We start from the raw sequence: 20,823 nt of genomic DNA on the forward strand, positions 1-20,823 counted from the left end.
CCAGGCTGATGGTTCTTTTTTTAAAAAATATTTATTTAGTTTTAGAGCAAGAGGAAGGGAGAGAAAGGGAGAGAAAGATCAATGTGTGGTTGCCTCTTGTGTGCCTCCCACTGGGGACCCAGCCCCTGCAACTCAGGCATGTGCCCTGACTGGGAATCGAACCTGTGACTCTCTGGCTTGCAGGCTGGTGCTCAATCCACACAAGCCAGGGCGCTGACGGTCCTTTTATTGTAGCAGAGAGGGAATAAAAGGCAACAGGTCCTACCTAATGCACTACACCCTCTCTAAACTCAGGTCCATGTTTTCCTGAAACTGTGGACCTGCAGAGACAGGCGGGCTGAGCACCCCCAGCCCTTGCAGGAGCGTGGCTCCAGTTAGCGGAGAAGGATGGGAAGGCTTGCTTAGTCATCATGGTTCTAAGTCCACACCTGGAAAACTATTCTGCCAGAGAACATTCATGGAACTAGGCATTTAATATAATATTGAAATATATTAATATAATATTTAATATAACATTGAAAATTTCATCTAAAGCCTTTTAGTTTCAAGTGACTGCACTGGGACATCTAATGCAGTACAGGAGCTTGGCTGTGTGGTCAGAAAGGGTTCTCTCTTTGGTGGTGGGGTATAGCTGGGGGAGACATTTGAGTTCCAGTGCCTGATCTGGGAAAAGCAGGCAGTGCCTCTCCGCCCTTGGACTCGCCCAGAAGCCCATGCTTGTAAGACACCAGCATCGGGTCCAGGGCCTGCTGTCAGTCGCTGCTTTCCTGGCTGTCCCACTCGTGCTGACCTGTTTTCTGGCCCATCTGTGGCCTTGGCAGTATCCCCTGCCTTCCTGCCTCAGGTCTGCCAGCACCAAAAATCAGGAAGCCCGGCGCTGGAGGGGAGGGGAGTGTGCACTTGCTGCTGCATGGGAGGTGAGGCTCCGGGGATGTCATGGTCACCTGTCTCTTTTAAGTTCCATTTTTCCCCCTAAGTCACATCGCCGCCGTTTCTGTAGTTATTGGACTGGGTAGTGGCAGCCTGTGAGTGAGTATATTCTCTAACCAGTGGCTAGTGGATTTCAAGACAGTGGCTTCGTAAATAAATACTTTAATACTGTGTTGTGCTTACTTAGCAATTTGCGTTTATGGAACTCACATTTCCAAACCAAATCTGTCTCAGGTATTTGTATGATGGCTATACTTGGGCTAAAATAGGTATACTGCCTATGTTTAAATTGCAACCATAATTTAAATTTTTTTTTTATTTTGGAGAGAGAGAGGAGGTAGAGAGAGAGCAAGAGAAAGGAACTTTGACTCGTTGTTCCTTTTACGTATGCGTTCATCCTTAACTTGCAGCCCTGGTGTGTAGGGACGACGCTCTTAATGAACTGAGCTGCCAGGCCAGGGCCATAATTTGGTTTTAATTCTACCTAAACTTGAAAGTAGACCTTCAGTTGGGTTGGTAAATGTGTTTTTTGTTTTATTTCTTGGTTATTTGTTTGTTTTTTTAGCTGTAAGGCAGAAAAAGGTATAAGAATGTTTACAAAATTTATCTTTTTAAATTATACTTTTAAAAAAGGGCCCTGGCTGGGTGGCTCAGTTGGTTGGAGCGTCATCTGGGACACCAGAAGGCTTCGGGTTTGATTGCAGTTGGGGCACACGCCTAGGTTCTGGGTGGATTCCTCCAGGGCAGGGCGGGGGGCTGAGAGGGCAGCCAGCTGATGTTTCTTCCTCTCTCTTTCTGTCTCTGCCTTCCTCTTTGTCTCTGAAATCAGTAAAACATGTCCTTGAGTGAGAATTTTAAAAACATCGTATTTGTGGGAATCTTTGTAAGATGTGATTACGGGCATTAAGAGCACAGGCGTCCCAGCCAGGGTGCTTCAGTTGGTTGGGTGCCGTTCCACAAACCGAAAGGTCACTGGTTTTATTCCCAGTCAGGGCACGTGCCTAGGTTGCAAGTTCATGCTGGTCAGGGCCCTTATGGAAGGCAACCAATCAGTGCTTCTCTTTCTCACTCCCTCCCCCTCTAAAATTAAGAAAAAAAAAAGCAGCAGCACACGTTAGGGAAGTCTCTCAGAAGCACTTGATCATCATTTTCTTTATTCCTAAGCAGTGCTCTGGTGGTCTGACACCTTATATTTTTATTGTTTGCATGTGAATCCCTCACAAACACAAGATTTCCAGATAAATATATCACCAAATTCTTTACAGAATGTTGTATTGGGTTGGCCAAAAAGTTCATGTGGTTTTTTTTGTGAGGTGGCTCTAATAGAGCTTAGTTGTCTTTAACTTCATTTGAAACAATTTTGTTAGAATGTATTGTGACAGCTGTCCTATCAGCGTGTGTTTTTAGAGACTTCCCAAAATTGGTGAGTTTTTGTGTGGCCATTTTAACATGGAAGATGGAAAAAATAGGCAACATTTTTGGCATATCATGCTTTTTTATTTCAAGACAGGTAAAAAGGCAACTACGATGCAAAAAAAAAAAGATTTGTGCAGTGTATGGAGAAGGTGCTGTGACTGATAGAATGTGCCAGAGTGGTTTGAGACATTTTTGTGCTGGAGTATTCTTGATGGACCATGCTCCACGGTAGGGTAGACAGTTGAAGTTGATCGTGGTCAAATTGAGACATTAATTGAGAACAATCAGTGTAGGACTACGTGGGAGATAGCCGACATACTCAAAGTATCCAGATCGATAAAGTTATTGGTGAAAATGAAAAATGTGTTTTTTATTATACGGAAAAAAAAGTACAGACTCTTTGGCCAACCCAATAAAATAAAAGAAAGAGAGCAGCGAGAGTCCCTTCCCACGACCTGACGGTGTGACGCCACCAGCCCCCAGCAGAGCCCGCGGCACCAGGGCTCCAGGCCCCTGCGGCCCCGCAGCCGTTCCACACAGGCTTAGGGACCCGCGTGTCTGTAATTCCTAGATCTAATTTTGGATTGAAACTAGGCAGTATATTTTTTCTTTATTTTTACTTGTCATAGATGATAATAACAAACACAGTAGGAAAACTCATCCACAATCCCTCTGCTCTAATAAACCAAGTATTTTTCCTTTTTTATGTCGTTTCTAATCCTGTAGCTAACATACTATGTCATCAGTTAGTTGGTAGTCAGACCATTTTGTGTGCTTGGCAGGGAGGTTAGAGAGCCATTTCTAATCCTTTGAAACAGTGGTGCTCTCTTGACATTGTCTGGTTTTGCTCACAGGCATGTCCCTTTAACTCCCTCTCTGCTTATCTCAAAGTCATAAGCAATAACACTTTTTTGAGGTTAATATACATACAATAAAATGGCCTCATTTTAAGTGAATATTTCAGTGAGTTTGACAAGTGTGTACACCTTGTAACTATCTCACAATCAAAATGTATTGCATTTCTGCCATCCCCAAAAGATTCCTTTTTCTCCTTCCTCAGACAGATAGTCCCCAAGCCCCAGCCCCAGACAACCGCTGACAGGCTTCCTATCACCATGGATTGGTTTGCCTTTTCTAGAATTTCATATATGTGGAACCATTCAGTGACAGCTTTAGCTTTTAGTTGAGACACCTTTGTTTATTCAAGAAGTGCTGTAGATTATTCATCTAGAGTTTTTCCAATATGCTTAAGTCTGCTAGCCCAGTGTCCAAAACTTTCTTTTATTTAAAGCAACTCTTTAGAGTATGAGGATGAGAAAGACTCCATTTGCTCTTTGTCTGTCTTCATAGTTTCTTATTAGTGTCTTTAATATTTTGATTTATATAGAGACTCGGGATCATTTTACTAATTTAGTTTGGGGAATGGAAGAATGCCAGAAGCATCCCCTGCTTTATTGGCTTTCTATATCTGTCTGTGTTTGGAATCAAAATAGGAGGTGGAAGCCCTTTGAATTCTGTCCTGGATCCCTTTCCTTTTATTGCTATAGAAATAAGACGTTTTTCACGCCTTCAGATTGGCAATAATTAAGAGCTCTGACGACACGGAGTGTGGGTGGGTGCCCGGGGCACCGGTGCTCTTACACATTATCTGCTCAGACTCAGGGAGTTCATTCCTGTGGCCCAGCGGGTCAGTGTCCCACACCTTGCAAACACTCACAGAGACGCGTGTGGGAGACTGCCCGTTGTCATTGTCTGGGGAAACATTCTGAAAGTCCCTCAACAGGTATCAACAGTGATAAACTGTAGACCATCCATATAACGAGGTTTTATAGAGCTGTTAAAAGGAGTTATGCACTTCACTATAGGTGAATGTCACGGACATAATTTTGAGTGAAAAAGGCAAATCGAAACATATGTGTAACTTGATATTTTGTAAATTTTAGAACAATGTTAATGAATTCTGTATGTCGTGTAAGGAGTTATGTTTGTAGTATGTATGAAGAGATGAGTGAGAACACTGAACTTGGTACAGCGCCACCTCTGGAGGATGGAGGTAGAGCGATCAGGTGGGCTGGGAGAAGGGGGAGAAAACCACAGGGCTTCAGTGTCTGGACGGTTTCTTTCTTTCTTTTTTAAAGTTTTTTTTAAAGATTTTATTTATTTTTAGAGAGAGGGGAAGGGAAGGAGAAAGAGAAACATCAATGTGTGGTTGCCTCTCACATGGTCCCCACTGGGGACCTGGCCCGCAACCCAGGTATATGCCCTGACTGGGAATCGAACTGGTAACCCTTTGGTTCGCAGCCCGTGCTCAATCCACTGAGCTACACCAGTCAGGGCTTTTTAAAAGTTTTTATTGAGTAGGGGGGAGAGAGAAACATCTATTTGTTTTTCCACTTATCCATGCATTCATGGATTAATTCTTGTATGTGTCCTGACCGGAGATCAAACCCACAACCTTGGAGTATCAGGATGATGTTCCAACCGACTGAGCTACTTGGTGAGGGCTGATGTTTGATTCTTAAGCAGAGGGACACATGTACAGGTGTTCATTATATTATTACATAGGAGTCATCTTTAGGGAGAAGAAAAATAGTATTGTATTATTTGAGTCCATGATTGTAGACCACGGGTCAGCAATCTTTTCTGTCAAGGGCCACATGGTAAATATTTTAGGCTTTGCAGGCTATACTATCTCTGAGGAGTTTCCACAGAGGAAAACGACTCAGCTGCCATCAGAGCATGGAAGCAGTCACAGATACTTTGTAAACAAACGACAGTGGCTGTGCTCCAGTGAAACTTTACTTACAAGCCGCGGCATGGGCCCAGTTTGGCTGCTGGACACCAGTGGTTCCTAAAAGTTTTTTCCTCCCGGCTCTGTCCCCATCCTCCCAGTGACCCAAACCATATTTTCATCTCTCATTGTTTGTTACAGTTTACCAAGAGACTCACACATCTGGGAGGAACTGTGTTCCCAGGGAGGTCCTAGGGTGACCCTTGTGAATTTTCAGTTCACAAAATTGCAACTCTGATCTTTGCGATTGTTACCAAGCTGGTTGTAACTGCCTACAGCTGTGCACTCCTGGCCTTTTCTTTTTATCTTTTGTTAATAAAACTTAAGTTTTCAGTCTTGAATTCTATGAAACCAGCTTTTATTGGGCTTTTGCCAAATATTTTTGGAGGTTGTACCCGGATGGTTTCTAAATTAAGAATGAATGTGGGAAGGACAGACGTGGTTAGCTGTGAGGCAAGGTGCTGGAAACTTCAGTCAGCTTGATGGGGGGTCATTTCACAACAAATACGTGTATCAAAACATCACGTTGTGCACTTTAAGTGTACACTATGTTTCTTCACTAAGCATGCCTCAGGAAGGCCGGGGAAGCCCTGGCTGGTGTGGCTCAGTGGGTTGGGTGCCGCCCTAAGAACTGAGAGTCCGTGGGTTTGATTCTCTGTCAGGGCACAAGCCTGGGGTGCAGGCCACGCCCCTGGTTGGGGGCGAGCGAGACTCTACCAGTTGAGGTTTCTCTTGCACATCGATGTTTCTCTCCCTCTCTTCCTCCCTTCCCCTCTCTCTAAAAGTAAATAACATCTTTAAAAACAAAATAAAGCTGGGGGGGAAATGTGTGTGAAAGGCGACTCAGAAGGGTTTAGAAGGCAGAGCAGCCTGCCCTAACGGGAGTGTCCCCCTTGTTCCCAGGACGATTACATGGAGGCCCTGGCCCGGCTGCACCTCACAGTGACCAGGGCCTACAAGGTGAACACCGACATCAACTTCGAGGTCTTCATTCATAAAGTGGATGGTCTGTCAGATGACCACAAAATTGAAACCCAAAGAGATATTCATCAGAGGGCGAACGATGACCTTGCAGATGCTGGGTTGGAAAAAATTCACCTCAGGTGAGAAAAGAACCCCCTCTGGGATCACAGTGATGAACGGAGAAAAGCCGATTTGGGGTCCAGAGTCACCAGAAGTGGGTGGGCGTGGGCAGGAATTTACCTGTTTACCCCATTTTGTGCTGTGGACATTGGGATAATCTTTGGGAAAAGCAAGCTTTCCATGTGCTAATTCTAATCTTTGGGAAAAGCAGTGGCGTTTTAAATACATATATATTTTTAACAAATGGTCAATGCTAAGGTTCTTCCCCCATTTGAAAAACACATTAACACAAAACCCATGAGCATTATCCAGGAAGTTAATTGATGCTGAAGTTTGCAGTTCTTGATAAACACAGTAGTATCCAACTCTGGAGATATTCAGATAGAAGTACAGAAGAAAACCTCTTCTCTGCCACGCTCTGTGGGGCGCTACCTATGTAATCATTCTGCAGGTTGGAAAATGGCAAACTGAGGTTTTTTGGTATGAATAACGTAACTTCACTGTCCTGCAAGGCGTGGGCACAGATGGTCTGGTGTGCATGCTCTTGGAGAATGTAAGGAAGCTGGTATGGACACATACTATGCATTTTTTAAACGTATGGAACTCTTCACAAATTTGCATGTCATCCTTGCTCAGGGGCCATGCCAATGTTCTCTGTACCGTACGTGCATTTTTAAGCTTTCCAGTTCAGCCAGTCAGCATGTGAGAGCGGGCCCAGTTCTTGCTTTCTGGGTGGTGGGGAGGAGTGGCCTATTAAGTAAGACATGTTCAGTTTTTACCAAGGCTGTTTCCAATTCTGAAGGGGGCTGGACTCTGTGTGTAAGAGGTGTAGACACAGAAGGCAGGGGACTGGTGTTATGACAGAGCCTGAGCGGTCTATTCCTCCATCGAGGGGAAAACGTGATGAAATATTGTTTCCTCTTTCAGCTTTTATCTGACAAGCATATACGATCATTCAATATTTGAAGCTTTTAGCAAAGTGGTTCAGAAACTAATTCCACAACTCCCCACCCTGGAGAATTTGCTAAACATCTTTATCTCGGTAAGTAAATAATATTATTCCGTGAGTGTCATTTGCAGAATTTAAGAATAACATTGCAAGAGTGGAAATTGTCTTACTTCTGCTTGCTCTTCCAGCATTCAAGATCACTGAAGTATTACTTTGGGAGGTTGCTCCTCCTGGTTGTTTTAGGCAGCTATTCAGTGTTAATAGAGCCTTCCCAGAGGCAGGGAGAATAACATTGGGTTTGGCAATAAGATATATACTGTTGAGCCTGATTGATGAGCTGGCCGAAGGAGTCCTATAAACTACCAGCTCCGCAGAGTAGAACTGAGGCAGACCTGTTGGTTGTACTCACATTAATTCTCACTGCACAATTTGGAATTGGCTTGTTTAGATTCTTAAATTAATTTTTTAATGTAAAATTAGTAAAACTAGTGTCTACTTGGTCCCTACTCAGTTTGTTTACTTATAGTAAATAATTTGTGATAATTAATTCCACTTTTCATTTCTTACGCAAGTCTATTATAAAGAAGTATATGACAGTGAGGTTTAAATTGTAATCAAATGGAACAACCTGAAACTTTAGTAACTTAATTTTTGCTCGTTCGTTTTTTACATAGCAGATGGCATATAGTTTTATGTAACTGTGACCTGGTCTGAAATCAGCTGCTGCTCTAAGTCACCGTCTTCCTTTTGTTTTAGAATTCGGGAATTGAAAAGGCATTTCTATTTGATGTGGTCAGTAAAATTTATATTGCCACTGATAGTACCCCAGTAGATATGCAGACCTATGAACTCTGCTGTGATATGATCGATGTGGTTATTGACATCTCTTGTATTTATGGGTAAGTAAAATATTCTTACAGGCTACAGTCAAGCCATACTTCTCTCATAACCTTTGAGATATTTTGCATTTATTTATTTGATTTTAATACTTTTGTTTTAAATGACTGAGGTCTATAAATATACCATTTAGCATGCAATAATAAAAATAACAAATAATTATCGAGTGAATTCCTGGCATTATGCTAATAATCTCATTGCACACATTTTATCATTTAACTCTCCACCAATCCATGAGGCAGGAATCACTGTCCCCACCTTATTTATTTATTCAGTCCCCACTGTAAAGCTGGGCAAACTGAGGTTTACACTGGTTAAATTTCTAATCTTTGCTCACACGGTGAGTGAGGGATGGAACCAGACTCTGAACCTAAGCCTAACTGGTCCCTGGGGTTTCCCTGCTGAGGCTCTGCCATCATTGTCACAGTGTCTTTGTACACTCGGGAGAGACTGACAGGGTCCTTGAACTCTAAATAAGTATCTCATATTGACAGTAGTTCTATTATGTTTTTTGTTACAGGAGATAACTGCTGGATTGTTTTGAAAAATATATTTTTATTTTTTATTATTCAATTACAGTTGACATTCAATATCAATATTTTATTAATTTCACATGTACCGCACAGGGGTCAGACATTTATATAACTTACAAAGTGATCCGTTCAATAACATACTTTTGGTTTTTCTGTATTGTAAGTGGCAGAGAATTTTAAAACTAAGCCAACAACATTACCTATTTATTATTATGGACTTGCATTCTTAAAAAACAACTTTTTGTACACTTAAAATCATATAAAATAAACAAGGAGTGGGTGAAAACGATTGTTACCAGACACAGAAACAGTTCCACATAACCATAAATTTGGCGAATGGCCATCATAAAGAGTGAGTGTGAACTACTTTGTCTTATTAAAGACATCGAGTTGTTGCTGCCAGTTTACTTTGGATTTATATCCTCATCCAGTCATTGATGACTTTAAGCTTTTGTTCATCTTCTTTGCTCACTGTGACCTGCTTTATGTAGCCTCCTTTTTTGTGAGTCTCAGTCTTGCCATTTCTCTCCTGCAGTGTCTGAAAATCCTTTGCCTACTCAGTTGAGGTTCTCTTTGTTAACTGTTAGGCACACAGCACACACAGCCCCTTCTGTGGTGAGAAAGGGGAAGTGCTACTGCACAGCACTGTAGTGAGGATGGAATATCCCTGGGTTTCACTGGTAAATCCCGGTAAATATAGCTGCTGCTATTTATTATTATTATTATTATTATTAGTATTAGTAGTAGTATTAGTAAACAATGCCATCTGGCTTTAGAAATAGACCTTATTTCCTCAGATTATCGCCCTACAGTAATCTGTTATTTTTAAACTGTAAGTGAGTGACCTTGAAATAGCCATGAATCTGAATGTACCCAGATTACAGTCTAGATTGCTATGTTAATCAAGTACAATGAACAACACAATTAATCTTGCATGTATTTAACAATATGCATAATCATTATTGTGCCATATGGCAATTAGATGTAAGTGGAAAGTTGTTCATATGAATGACGTTAATCAGAGTTACTTCTGCCCAGCTGAAAGGAGCGGGGAGGGAGGGGTTGGAGGAGGAGGGAGCGGGGCCCTGCCAGCAGGTTGTTTCTATGGTAGAGTACAATGTTCCCGAGAACCAGCCGGGTTCAGTGGGAACCAGTCTGGGTCACAAGTGGGGCGGGGACTCGGCCCTGGGGTTTCCTCGGACTGTTTGCAAGGAGCCAGCCCAATTCATGGGGAGGGTTGGGGGAGGGCTGACGATGTGTGTGGCAGCCCAGGAAGCAGGCCGGCTGCCAGTTCCCAGCAGCTCCCTGGAGACCAGCAGGGTTTAGAAGCAGGTGACCTGGTGCCTCAGTCCAACTGCTCAGGAATCTCAGCTGAGCTTCTGCTGAGCCCTGCAGCTATACACAAACACACACTTCCAAATACATCCTATCCCCATGTGTTTTTATGGCTTTGTAGATGGAAATATGACTCATAGAAAATAATTGTTGCAGGTGTAAAACCTCACCAATATCTACTTGTAATTTTTTTGGTCTTTTTTTTGTTTTTCCAATTTGTTCAGTGTTTAGTGTTTTCTAATTATGAATGTAATCCATGCTCATTGCAGAAAATTTGTAAATACAAAAAAATAAAATTAGTCCATAATAGTCCATAATCATATGATGTAGCAAACTCACTAATACTTTTATATATTTTACTCTTATTTCTGTGTAGTTTTTAGGATAATGTGGTCACTTTGTATATTTAATTTTATACCCTGCTTTTTCCATTTAACATTGCCACTTAAGAATTTTCCTGTATAAGTACTGTTAACAAACAATGCTTAGTGTCTGTATAGCATAGCATTATATTTACTTGAAAATTTTAAATTCAGTTTTCTTCATTGCTTAAAATTTTTAAATGTTTCAGTTTATTTTCAGAACATTATTTATAAGCAAGATAAGTGCAGTCTGGAAAACCAGTAACTAAAAATAGCACAAAAGAAGTTAAGAATTCTGTTAAAACATCTTTTAACAGCTAAGACTTAACACTTCTTAAAATTTTTCTTTGCTGTTTTGGTAGGTTAATGAAGGGGACCCCCCAAAAAACCCAGAATTGTTTTTTTTTTAAAGATTTTATTTATTTATTCTTAGAGAGAGGGAGAAAAAAGGAGAAAAACATCAATGTATGGTTGCCTCTTACACACCCCTACTGGGGCCCTGGCCCACAACCCAGGCATGTACCCTGACTGGAAATCGAACCAGTGACTCTTTGGTTTGCAGACCTCAATCCATTGAGCCACACCAGCCAGGGTAGAACCCCAGAATATACTTATTAAAAATTGTGTATTTATTCTTGCATGTTTAAACTTCAGTTGCGTTCAAAGCACTGTCCATTTGACAAAATATACCCATCAAGACATTTCTCCCACTGCTCAGAACAGTGTTGGAACTTGTCAGTTTTGTTGCCTTTTAGTGCTTCTGCTATTTTTTGTTTCACCTCTTCCACATTGGCAAAATGTTACCCTCAGGCAAATAGAGAGGGTGGGGCACAGGGGTCATACTGTTTTGAGTCAAAAACTGCTGAACACTCAGTATGGTGTAGGCAGGTACACTCATAAATCACCCATCATGAAATGGGCAAACACATTGAGTCTTCAAAAAAAATTCACTGAAACCTAACACAGCCTCTCACAACAACACCAGCTAGTACATGGATACAGATGGGTTCCTAGAACACTAACCTAGTGAGGAAAGTCTGTACTACCAGGGGCCTGCCCTCCAGAAGATAATTTTGGGGTTTTTGGGTCACCCCTCATATAGTGAGTTGAATCCTTTTATAATAAACTAACTTCCACAATTTACTTTTAAATAGCCCTGCACATACTGGTTTAAAATACTCTCAAATCTAAAAGCCTACATCTCCTTTAAAATACTCTACAATTCAGGCATTTTCATTTAATAGGTTTGTTACCCTGATACGGACTCTGGCCAGCAATGTCCATGATGTTATGGATGAGATGAGACAAATTCACAGGGACCACTGAAGTCCTGTGGAGGAAAAGGGGCAGCACAGCTACTCTGTCAAAGAGGGGAGAGTGCCTCGACCCTTGACTACTAGACAAGCTTTTATTGGCTTTCTGACAGCACACATCAAAGAATGTTCTCATTCATTATGCTCAGGTTTACTTTAGGTGATTACTTTTACTGATAACAAAGGAAAGGATGTTACTGATTACTTCCTACAGATTAACAAGGGAAAATGTTGCAAATGCAAGGGAATGATAACAGTAATTGGTCTGGTTACACTTCAGTCCTTGGGAGAATTAGCACAGACTTCAGGAAGTTACTTTAAAGATATGCAGTAAGCATTTGTGCTTCAACTCAGGGTGAGGGAGTTTTAGCAAGAGCAAGTCTCAAAGCAGCCTAGGTATAATGCAGGCCTGGTCTCCCACGAGAGAACCCATCCATGGGTTTGGCGTCCTGTGTGCCGCCATGCACCTATGGGCTTTCCAATAGGGCTGGGCTACATTTGCCATTCCACACGGATAGGTTCCCTATATCACCCTATCCCCTTGTGATATTTATGTGATGAAAAGCATTGGCTCTAAAATTGGTCAGATGAGTTTAAAGTCCTGGCTAGACCCCATCATCAGCTTTGACCAAGTTCTCTCATTTCCCCAACCTCAGTTCCTCTGTCCCTACCTCAGAGGCTTCCTGTGCCAGACAGCATAATAACGCATAGTAAGAACTTAGAACCATGCCCATCACAGTGCAGGTTCAGTAAGTGAGGGCTCTTACTCTGCAAAGGTGGTAAGGTTTAGTAGCAGCTGAATTATTATGCTGTATGAATAAGGCTTATTTAGCATAATTCCAATTAAGTCAGATTTCTGGTCAGTCATTTATAAGTTTGGGAAGTGAAAATAAATCAGAAAACGTAGCCTTGCTACAGGGAAGGGCTCCTGTGCTTACGAGGAAAGGATACGTAATGCCATGGTCGCACCGGTGTTTCAGAGGGTCCAGGTTCCAAAAGTAAGGCTGCGGAGTTCAGAACAAATTGCCCCCAGATGTGCCTCTGCGCATGCACATTGATTCAGAGCGAGAGGCAGACGTTAGTCTTGCACTCAAAAGAAACTTCTGCTCCTCCCTTAACAATCTGGAGAACTTGAATTAGGGGCCTCGAATACAATAAAAGCTTATCAGTGGTAACCTTTTTGACTCAGCTATATGGCTGGACAAACATTTGTTAAACTATCTGTTCTTTTTATCAGCCTGCAATAACCCTTTGACACCCCCAAGGAGCATAACCTCATCCCTCGCTTTGGATGTCTCATATAGCTAGAACCCCATTCTGTCTCTGGACCTCTCAGGTGCGCAGGGCTCCCATACTATATGCATGTGTTAAATTTGCTTATTTTCTCTTTGCTGATCTGTCTCATGTTTATTTAACAGACCAGCCAGAAGAACCTTGAGAGTAGAGGGAAGTTTGTTCCTTCCCTATAAGGCCAGAGTAATAATAATAATAATAATAATAATAGCAATTAATATTCATTACGCATTTTATGTGGTCTTAACACTGTGCTCAGTGCCATATATATATTATTTCATTACATTAGGACACTTTGAAGTAATTACTGTTAGTATGCAGATGGGGAAATTGAGGCTTACAGAAGTTACTCAACTTGCCCAAGTTTACCTAGTGAGTAAGTACCAGGAAGCTGGGATCCAAAGCCAAGTCATCTGGGTCTGCAGGCCAAGTGAAATAAGCCAATCAGAGGAAGGCAAGTACCATATGATTTCACTCATATGTGGAATCGAAAGAATAAGATAAACAAACAAAATAGAAACAGGCTCACAGCTAGAAAACATTCTGATGGCTGTCAGAGGGGATGGGGATTGAGGGGCTGGGTGAAGAAGGTGAAGGGATTAAGGAAAAAAAAACCTCATAGGCACAGACAGCAGCATGGTGGTTACCAGAAGGAAAGGGGAGTGGGGAAGGTGGAAGAGAGCAAAGGGAGGATAAGTGGAGATGGAAGGAGACGTGACTTGGGGTGATGAACACACAAACAGTATACAGATGATGTGTTATAGAACTGTACCCCTGAAACCTGTGTAATTTTATTAACCTGTGTCACCCCAATGAAATCAATAAAAAATAAATAGACCCATCTATTCATTTAACATTTTATTTAGGATTTCTCAAAAGAGACCTTACAGGCAAGAAGGGGCTGGAAAGAGGTATTCCAAGTCATGAAATCCAGAGACCTACAACCAAGATTGCTCTATCCAGCAAAACTTTCATTTAGAATGGAAGGACAGATAAAGTGCTTCTCAGATAAGATCAAATTCAAGGAGTTCATCATCACCAAGCCCTTATATGAAATGTTAAAGGGACTTATCTAAGAAAGATAAGTTAAAAAAACATGAACAGTGAAAGGACAGCAAACTCACAGTTATTAACAACCACACCTAAAACAAAAGCAAACTAAAAGGACAGCTAGATCAGGAGTGGAAACATAGAAATGAAGATCTCAAGGAGGGTTAGCAACAGGGGAGTGGGAGGAGGAGGAGAAGGGGGGGAAGGTACAGAGAATAAGTTGCATAGACAGTAGATAGAAAATTGATGGGGGGGGCAAGAATAGTATGGGAAATATAGAATCTAAAGAACTTGAGACACATGGTCATAAACTAAAGGGGGGGTAATGGTGGGGACGGGGGGTAGGGTGGAGGGGAATGAAAAGGGGAATAGAACAACTGTAATGGCATAATCAATAAAAAATAAATTAAAAAAATATTTCAAACCTACAGAAAATGTGCAAGGATAGCACAGTGAATTCCTAGATACCCTTCATTGGGATTCACAAATTTCTATCAATTTGCCGTGTTTGCTCTCTCTCTCTCTCTTCTGTTCCGTACTGTCTGTTCGCTTGTGCTGAACCATTGGGAAGTTGCAGACATGTTCTCTGATCCTAGCTGTTTGAGCACCTATCTCTTAAGACAAGGACATTCTTTTACAGGACCACAGTTTAATTATCCAAGTAAACATGTTTAGCGGGGCTCTATTACTGTATTGTCTAATATGTAGCCCATATTCACATTTCACCAGTGGTACTACTTCGGTCTTTTATATCGGTTTCCACCCAGTCTAGTCTGGCACTTGCTGTCAGGTGTCTTTAGGCTTCTTTAATTTGGGGCAGTTCTGCAGTCCTTCTTGGTCTTTCATCAGACCGTGCTGGTGGCAGCCCGGTGATTCGGTCAGGAGAAAACAAGAGGCCCTCGGGAGCCACGGTGGGAGGACAGCCAACCCCCATTCCTCACCTGTGCCACTCAGGGGCCTGGAGAGTCGCCCAGCTGCCACAGCAGCCACTCCTTGTGTCAGTAGGAAAGTGACGGTCATGTAGTGTGTACACTCTTGTGATTGTGTGCCTGAAATCTTTAGCTGAAAGACACTGTACATGTAAACTCCTTGCCATTGTCCTTGTGTGTGGTAAAGCTGCTTTTTGTTGCCAGGTTACCATTTGTATTCTTCCTCAGTGGTCACATATGTTTTGGTTTCTCTCCCCATTTAGTCTCAGAGAAGACGGAGCAGGAACCCCCTATGACAAGGAATCAACAGCCATCATAAAGCTGAATAATACCACAGTTCTTTATTTAAAAGAGGTGACGAAGTTCCTGGCTCTTGTTTGCTTTGTCAGAGAGGAAAGCTTTGAAAGAAAAGGTAATTTGTGTGTGTGATTAAAATGGAGCATTTCAATTCAGACTAGTTCCGCCTTCACTGCTTGCTGAGTGTGGTTGGGGAGCAGCAGGCCTCTGGAAGCTTCCAGACGCCAGTCACAGGCCCCCATGGCCCCTGCCCACATCAGTCAGGGCTTGGGATCCCAGCCTGCCTTGCAGCGAGAGCTGCCCGGGAGGTAGAAGTGGAAACAACTGTCTTCCCAGAGGCCTTAGCTTTTCTGGGGGTGAAGCTAATTGGGGTGTTGCCAGGCTTAAGGTTTCTTCCCCAGGCCTCCCTCTTGGTCCACACCTCTGGATTTCAGGGGCGTGCCATCCCTTGTGCTCCCATGTAAAGGAGGGGCTCACGCAACATGAAAGATGGACAGTCTTTAACTTCTCTTTAGCCTCTGTATTCTTCAGTCCTCAAAACCCAGGGATAGCATCATGATTCCGGAAATAGAAGGCATGAATATACTGAATAACACCACCAGATATCTTTTGAATTTTATTTTAAAACCAAAGCAGTTAATCTCCTAAAGATACTCCTTTTCTCCCTGCCACCTAAACTGGGAAATACCACTGTAGTGCCATGGCTAGGGGTGTTTGCTGGTAACAAGGGTATGATCCACCAATTTGTGGGGTAAAAAAAAAATCCCTACAAAGTGGCGGCAGTAACACTTACTGAAATAGCTGTTTTTTCCTTATAAAGTAATACATGCTCATTATAAAAATACTTTGAAAACTTAAGAAAGTATAAAGAAGAAAATAAAACCACTCGGTGTCACCATCTCGAACTACACCCACGTTAAATTTCTGGTTTGCTTTCCTTCTCCTCTCCCCGCTCCCTTTCTGCCCCTCCTCCGCCCTGCCTGCCTCCTTCACCTCTCCTTTCCTCCCCAAAAAGCCAGGGTGTCTATACTGTTGCACATCCTGTTGCTTTCACTTATTTATACCATGAAATTGGTTTTTTTTTAAAGATTGTATTTATTTACTTTAAGAGAGAGGAAGGGAGGGAGGAAGAGAGGGGGAGAAACATCCATGTGTGGTGGCCTCTCACACCCCCCCTCAGCTGGGGACCTGGCCGACACCCCAGGCAAGTGCCCTGACCGGGAATGGAACCGGTGACCCTTCAGCTCACAGGCAGGCACACCGTCTACCGAGCCACACTAGCCAGGGCTGTCAGGAAATTGTCAAAAATGCACTGAGCATGAAAACATAACCTATGTTTCATTGTTTCTTTTTATTATAAAAGTAATAGGTTCATATAGAAAATTTAGAAATAAGCAAGCAAAAAAGTAATTGTTGATAAACTTACTATTAACATTTTCTGTATAACTTTTGAGCCCTTTTTCATATCTATCTCTTACCTGTATATGAGATTATATGATAAATACTACTTTATAAACTTCACTTAAATTGTTACAGATGTCTTTATAGTTTACTAAGTCTTTTTTACCACACCATTTTAATGGTTGTGTTAGTATCTTCTGTTGCTAGAAATTTACGTTGTTTTCCGATTTTGATGTTATAAGTAGTCTATGATGACCTTATTTGCACTAAATATCTGTGTACATCTTTGTTTCCTCAGAAAAAACTTTTTAAAAAAATATTTTATTTATTTATTTTTTGAGAGAGGGGAAGGGAAGGAGAAAGAGTAGGAGAGAAATATCAATGTATGGTTGCCTCTCATGCATCCCCTGCTGGGAACTGGGCTGCAACCCAGGCATGTGCCCTGACTGGGAATCGAACCGTGATACTCTGGTTTGCAGGCCCGCGCTCAATCCACTGAGCTACACCAGCCAGGGCCTAGAAAAAACTTTAACAAATGGAATTACTTAGATCAAAGGGCAGGCACGTTTTGGTGGCTTCTAATACATTATTCTCAAAATGTCCTTTAGAAAGATTTTATGGGTTTATGCTACTAAGAGAATATGAGTGTGTCAATTTTGCTGTACTCTTTTTAATATTAGGTTTTAGCATTGAAAGTTGGTATATCATTTAAATTTACATTTCCTTGTTTCTTAGTAAAGTTCTCTGTGTGTTTTTTCCCTGTATTTACCTACTGTTGCCAATCAAATTGCCTTTTGTGTGTTTAGCCTGCAAAACTTTTAATTAAATGGTATTAATCTTTTATTTCTCATTTTTGTCTCGCTGAAAATAAGAACAGATTATATAATAAACTCATGGTATTTTGAAGATAGGACCATACTTTGTTTCACTGTCTCAGTTACGGATGATTTTACCCAGACCCAGGACTCCCAAAATAGGGTCATGCTGGCAGTGTATGGCAGCCAGGGCTGAAGATTCCTGGGCTTCTCCCCATGTGGAATCAGTTGTATATGTTGTGTTTTAAACCATTATACATACGTTTCCTTGGTTTAAGGTATTTCCAGAAATTATATTTGATGATTAATATTTCATGTTAATCTTGGAGGAAAAATAAAAGTCATGCCCATAGTACAGCTACAACCCTGTAACCATCTAGGATGGTGGCAGGTCCCAACATCATATTAAACTGGAACACCCTGGTCAGCATGGCTCAGTTGGTTGGAGTTTTGTTCTGTAAACCAAAAGGTTGCAGGTTCAATTCCCAGTCAGGGCATATGCCTAGGTGTGGGTTAGGTCCCCAGTAGGGGCCCATACAAGAGGCAGCCAACTGAAGTTTCTCACATCAATGTTTTTCTCCCTCTTTCTCTCCCTGGCTTCCCCTGTCTCTAGAAACAAGAAGCATGTCCTTAGGTGATGATTAAAAAAAACTGGAGAGCTTATTTTGAACTGATTTTAGACTTAACAGAAAACCTGCAAAAACAGCACATAGTTTACATATACTCCTTTCTTTTAAAAAAATTTTATTTATTATATTTAGAGAGAAGGAACGGGAGGGAGCAAGAGAGAGAAAGAAACATCAGTGTGTGGTTGTGTCCCGCGCGCCACTTCCTGGGAACCTGGCCTGCAACCCAGGCACTGGTCCCGACTGGGAATCAAACCTATGACCCCTTTGGTTTGCAGGCCTGCACTCAGTCCACTGAGCCACACCATTTAGGGCTACGTATGTTCCTCATCCACCTCCCCCAAATGTTAACACTTTACGTATTATAGCACAGTTGTGAAAACTAGGGAATTAACATTGGATAATGCCCTCAGCCAAACTATACCTTATGTAAATTTAACCAGTTTTTGCAAAAAATCTGTTTTCTGTTTCAGGATGCCAAATTGATTTAGTTGTTGTATCTCCTAGTCCCCTCCCATCTGTGGCAGTTCTTCATCTTTCATGGCCTTGACACTTTTGAAAAGTACTGATCAATTATGTTGTAGACTGCCCCTCAGATTTAGTGTGTCTGATAAGTTCACTTATTTGGAATGAGATTACGCACTTGGCAAGAACACCACATAGAGATGATGCTGTGGCCCTGGCCCACGTGGCTCAGTTGGTGGGAACATCATCCTGTGCACTGAAAGGCGGTGGGTTTGATTCACAGTTGAGGCACATACCTGGGTTGTGCGTTTGATCCCTGGTTAGGGTGCATATGGGAGGCAACCAGTTGATGTTATTCTCTCTCTCTGGAGGCAATGGGGACACCCTGGCTGGTGTGGTTCAGTGGATTGAGTGCTGGCCTGCAAACCAAAGGGTTGCTGGTTCTATTCCCAGTCAGGGCACATACCTGGGTATCAGGCTAGGTCCCTGGTAAGGGGGTGTGCAAGAGGCAACCATACATTGATGTTGCTCTCCCTGTCTTGCTCCCTCCCTTCCCCTCTCTTAAAAATAAAAAAAATCTGCCTTGGCTGGTGTAGCTCAGTGGATTGAGTGCAGGCTGTGAACCGAGGGGTCACTGGTTCAATTCCCAGTCAGGGCACATGCCTGGGTTGCAGGCCAGGTCCCCAGTGGGGGCCACATGAGAAGCAACCAAATATGGAGGTTGGTCTCCAGCTCTTGCTCCCTCCCTTCCCCTCTCTCTAAAAATAAAGAAAATCTTTTTAAAAAGCAATGGGGAAATGTCCTCAGGTGAGGGTGAAAAAAGAAAGAAATGATGTGGTACCCTCGGTGCATCATGTCAAGGCGTTAACGATGTTTGCATGTCTTCTACTGATGTCAACTCAGCTAAGGTGTCTGCCAGTCTTCTGCTGGAATGTCCCTGTCTTGTCTTTCCCTTTGTAGTTAATACAGGCTTTCAAACTATTCCAGTTGTGTTTCTCCCCACACTTTTGCCCCCTAATTTTAACTTCGCTCTATGGTTGCAGAAGTAAATTTAAGCAGGAATTTATCATGTGGATCTCTGGGTAAGTTATTCCACCCAAGTGGGATCGTCCCTGAGTATGAGCACACTTCACAGAATGTATTAAACTAACTAGAAACCTAGGTGTTAGTTTTAATGTCATTACTGAGAAATGTAAACAAATAGGCAGACCAAGTTTAACCCCAGTTGTGTTAAACTTGTGTGTTTTAAGGTGACTAACCATCTTCGTTTGTCTGGGACAGAGTTCATGGGACAGTAGACCTCAGGGCTGAAACTGGGAATGGTCCCAGACAGACCGGATGAGTTGGTCACCCTGCCTATTAGGTAGTTGTCTTTAAAAAGAATTTAGGCTTATAAATGCACGGAGTGGCTTGACTCTCACGTTGCTGAGTCCTGCTGGTACTGATTGATAATCAGCACTTGGTGATTAGCGTTTCTTCATGGTTGTTGGTCTCCGTCTGGGTTCTCATTAACGGTCTCTGACTGCTCCAGCAGAAGGGGGAGAACTGAAAGCAGATGCGGCGTCCTCAGCCTTGGCTGCACATTACAGGCACCTTGGAGGGAAGGTGATTAAAAAATACGGATACCTGGGTCCTTCTCCATATAATCGGAACACAATTCCTGGAAGGGGACCCTGCAGTTTGTTCAACTTTTTTGAAGTTCCCTGGATGTTTTTAATGTGCAGCTAGAGTTAAGAACCACTGAACCAGAGAAGGATGTTGGACCACTGAATAACTGTGTATGATGGTGAAGACAGTCCTGATTCTGTTCATGTCTCTTTTCTTGTATTTTCAACTGGCTTAAATGAAAGGTTTGAAATAACAAACTATTTCTATGAATGCTTACTTCCTTTAAACACCTCAGTTGTGAATTTTTACCTTTTTATTTTTAAAACTCCAAATACAGCAAGATGACTGTTTTTTTTTTCTTTTAAATTTGCCCATTTAAAAAAGTGAATGAGCTAAGATTTGCCGAAAGCTGTCGATAGGCCCTGACTGGTGTGGTCAGGGCACAGGCCTGGGTTGCAAGGCCAGGTCCCTGGTTGGGAGTGTGCGAGAGGCATCCACACATTGATGTTTTTCTCCCTGTCTTCCCTCTCTCTAAAAATAAATAAATAAAATGTGTTTTAAAAAGCTATCAACAGACTGTCTCTGAAATTTCCCAGGTTGAGTGATGGCACCCTTCTCATTGAGCCACTCAAGCTAAGCTTTCTTCCTAAGACATTTGGCTGCATGTATCATAGGCAGAGAATTCTTAGGGTCTCACATCTCACTTTCAAATTCTCACAGAATAAGATCA

The 20,823-nt window shown here is 42.2% G+C and overlaps 1 protein-coding gene and 1 pseudogene across 2 annotated transcripts in view; one reads left to right on the top strand and one right to left on the bottom strand.

Annotated features, from left to right (window-relative positions):
• RRAGD (Ras related GTP binding D) overlaps nt 1-20,823 on the top strand; it is a 45,517-nt gene that overhangs the window by 17,300 nt on the left and 7,394 nt on the right. For both annotated transcript variants that reach the window (XM_037131230.2, XM_037131227.2), the window contains exons 3-6: nt 6,041-6,240; nt 7,148-7,262; nt 7,926-8,068; nt 15,145-15,293. In XM_037131230.2, coding sequence (XP_036987125.1) covers nt 6,041-6,240; nt 7,148-7,262; nt 7,926-8,068; nt 15,145-15,293 — 607 coding nt within the window. The remainder of the gene's footprint in view (nt 1-6,040; nt 6,241-7,147; nt 7,263-7,925; nt 8,069-15,144; nt 15,294-20,823) is intronic.
• On the bottom strand, nt 6,812-6,912 carry LOC119038691 (uncharacterized; annotated as a pseudogene).

This window comes from Artibeus jamaicensis, unplaced genomic scaffold (genome assembly GCF_021234435.1).
Source record: "Artibeus jamaicensis isolate MK-2021 breed Jamaican fruit bat unplaced genomic scaffold, CSHL_Jam_final contig_387, whole genome shotgun sequence".
Classification (NCBI taxonomy): Eukaryota; Metazoa; Chordata; class Mammalia; order Chiroptera; family Phyllostomidae; genus Artibeus; species Artibeus jamaicensis.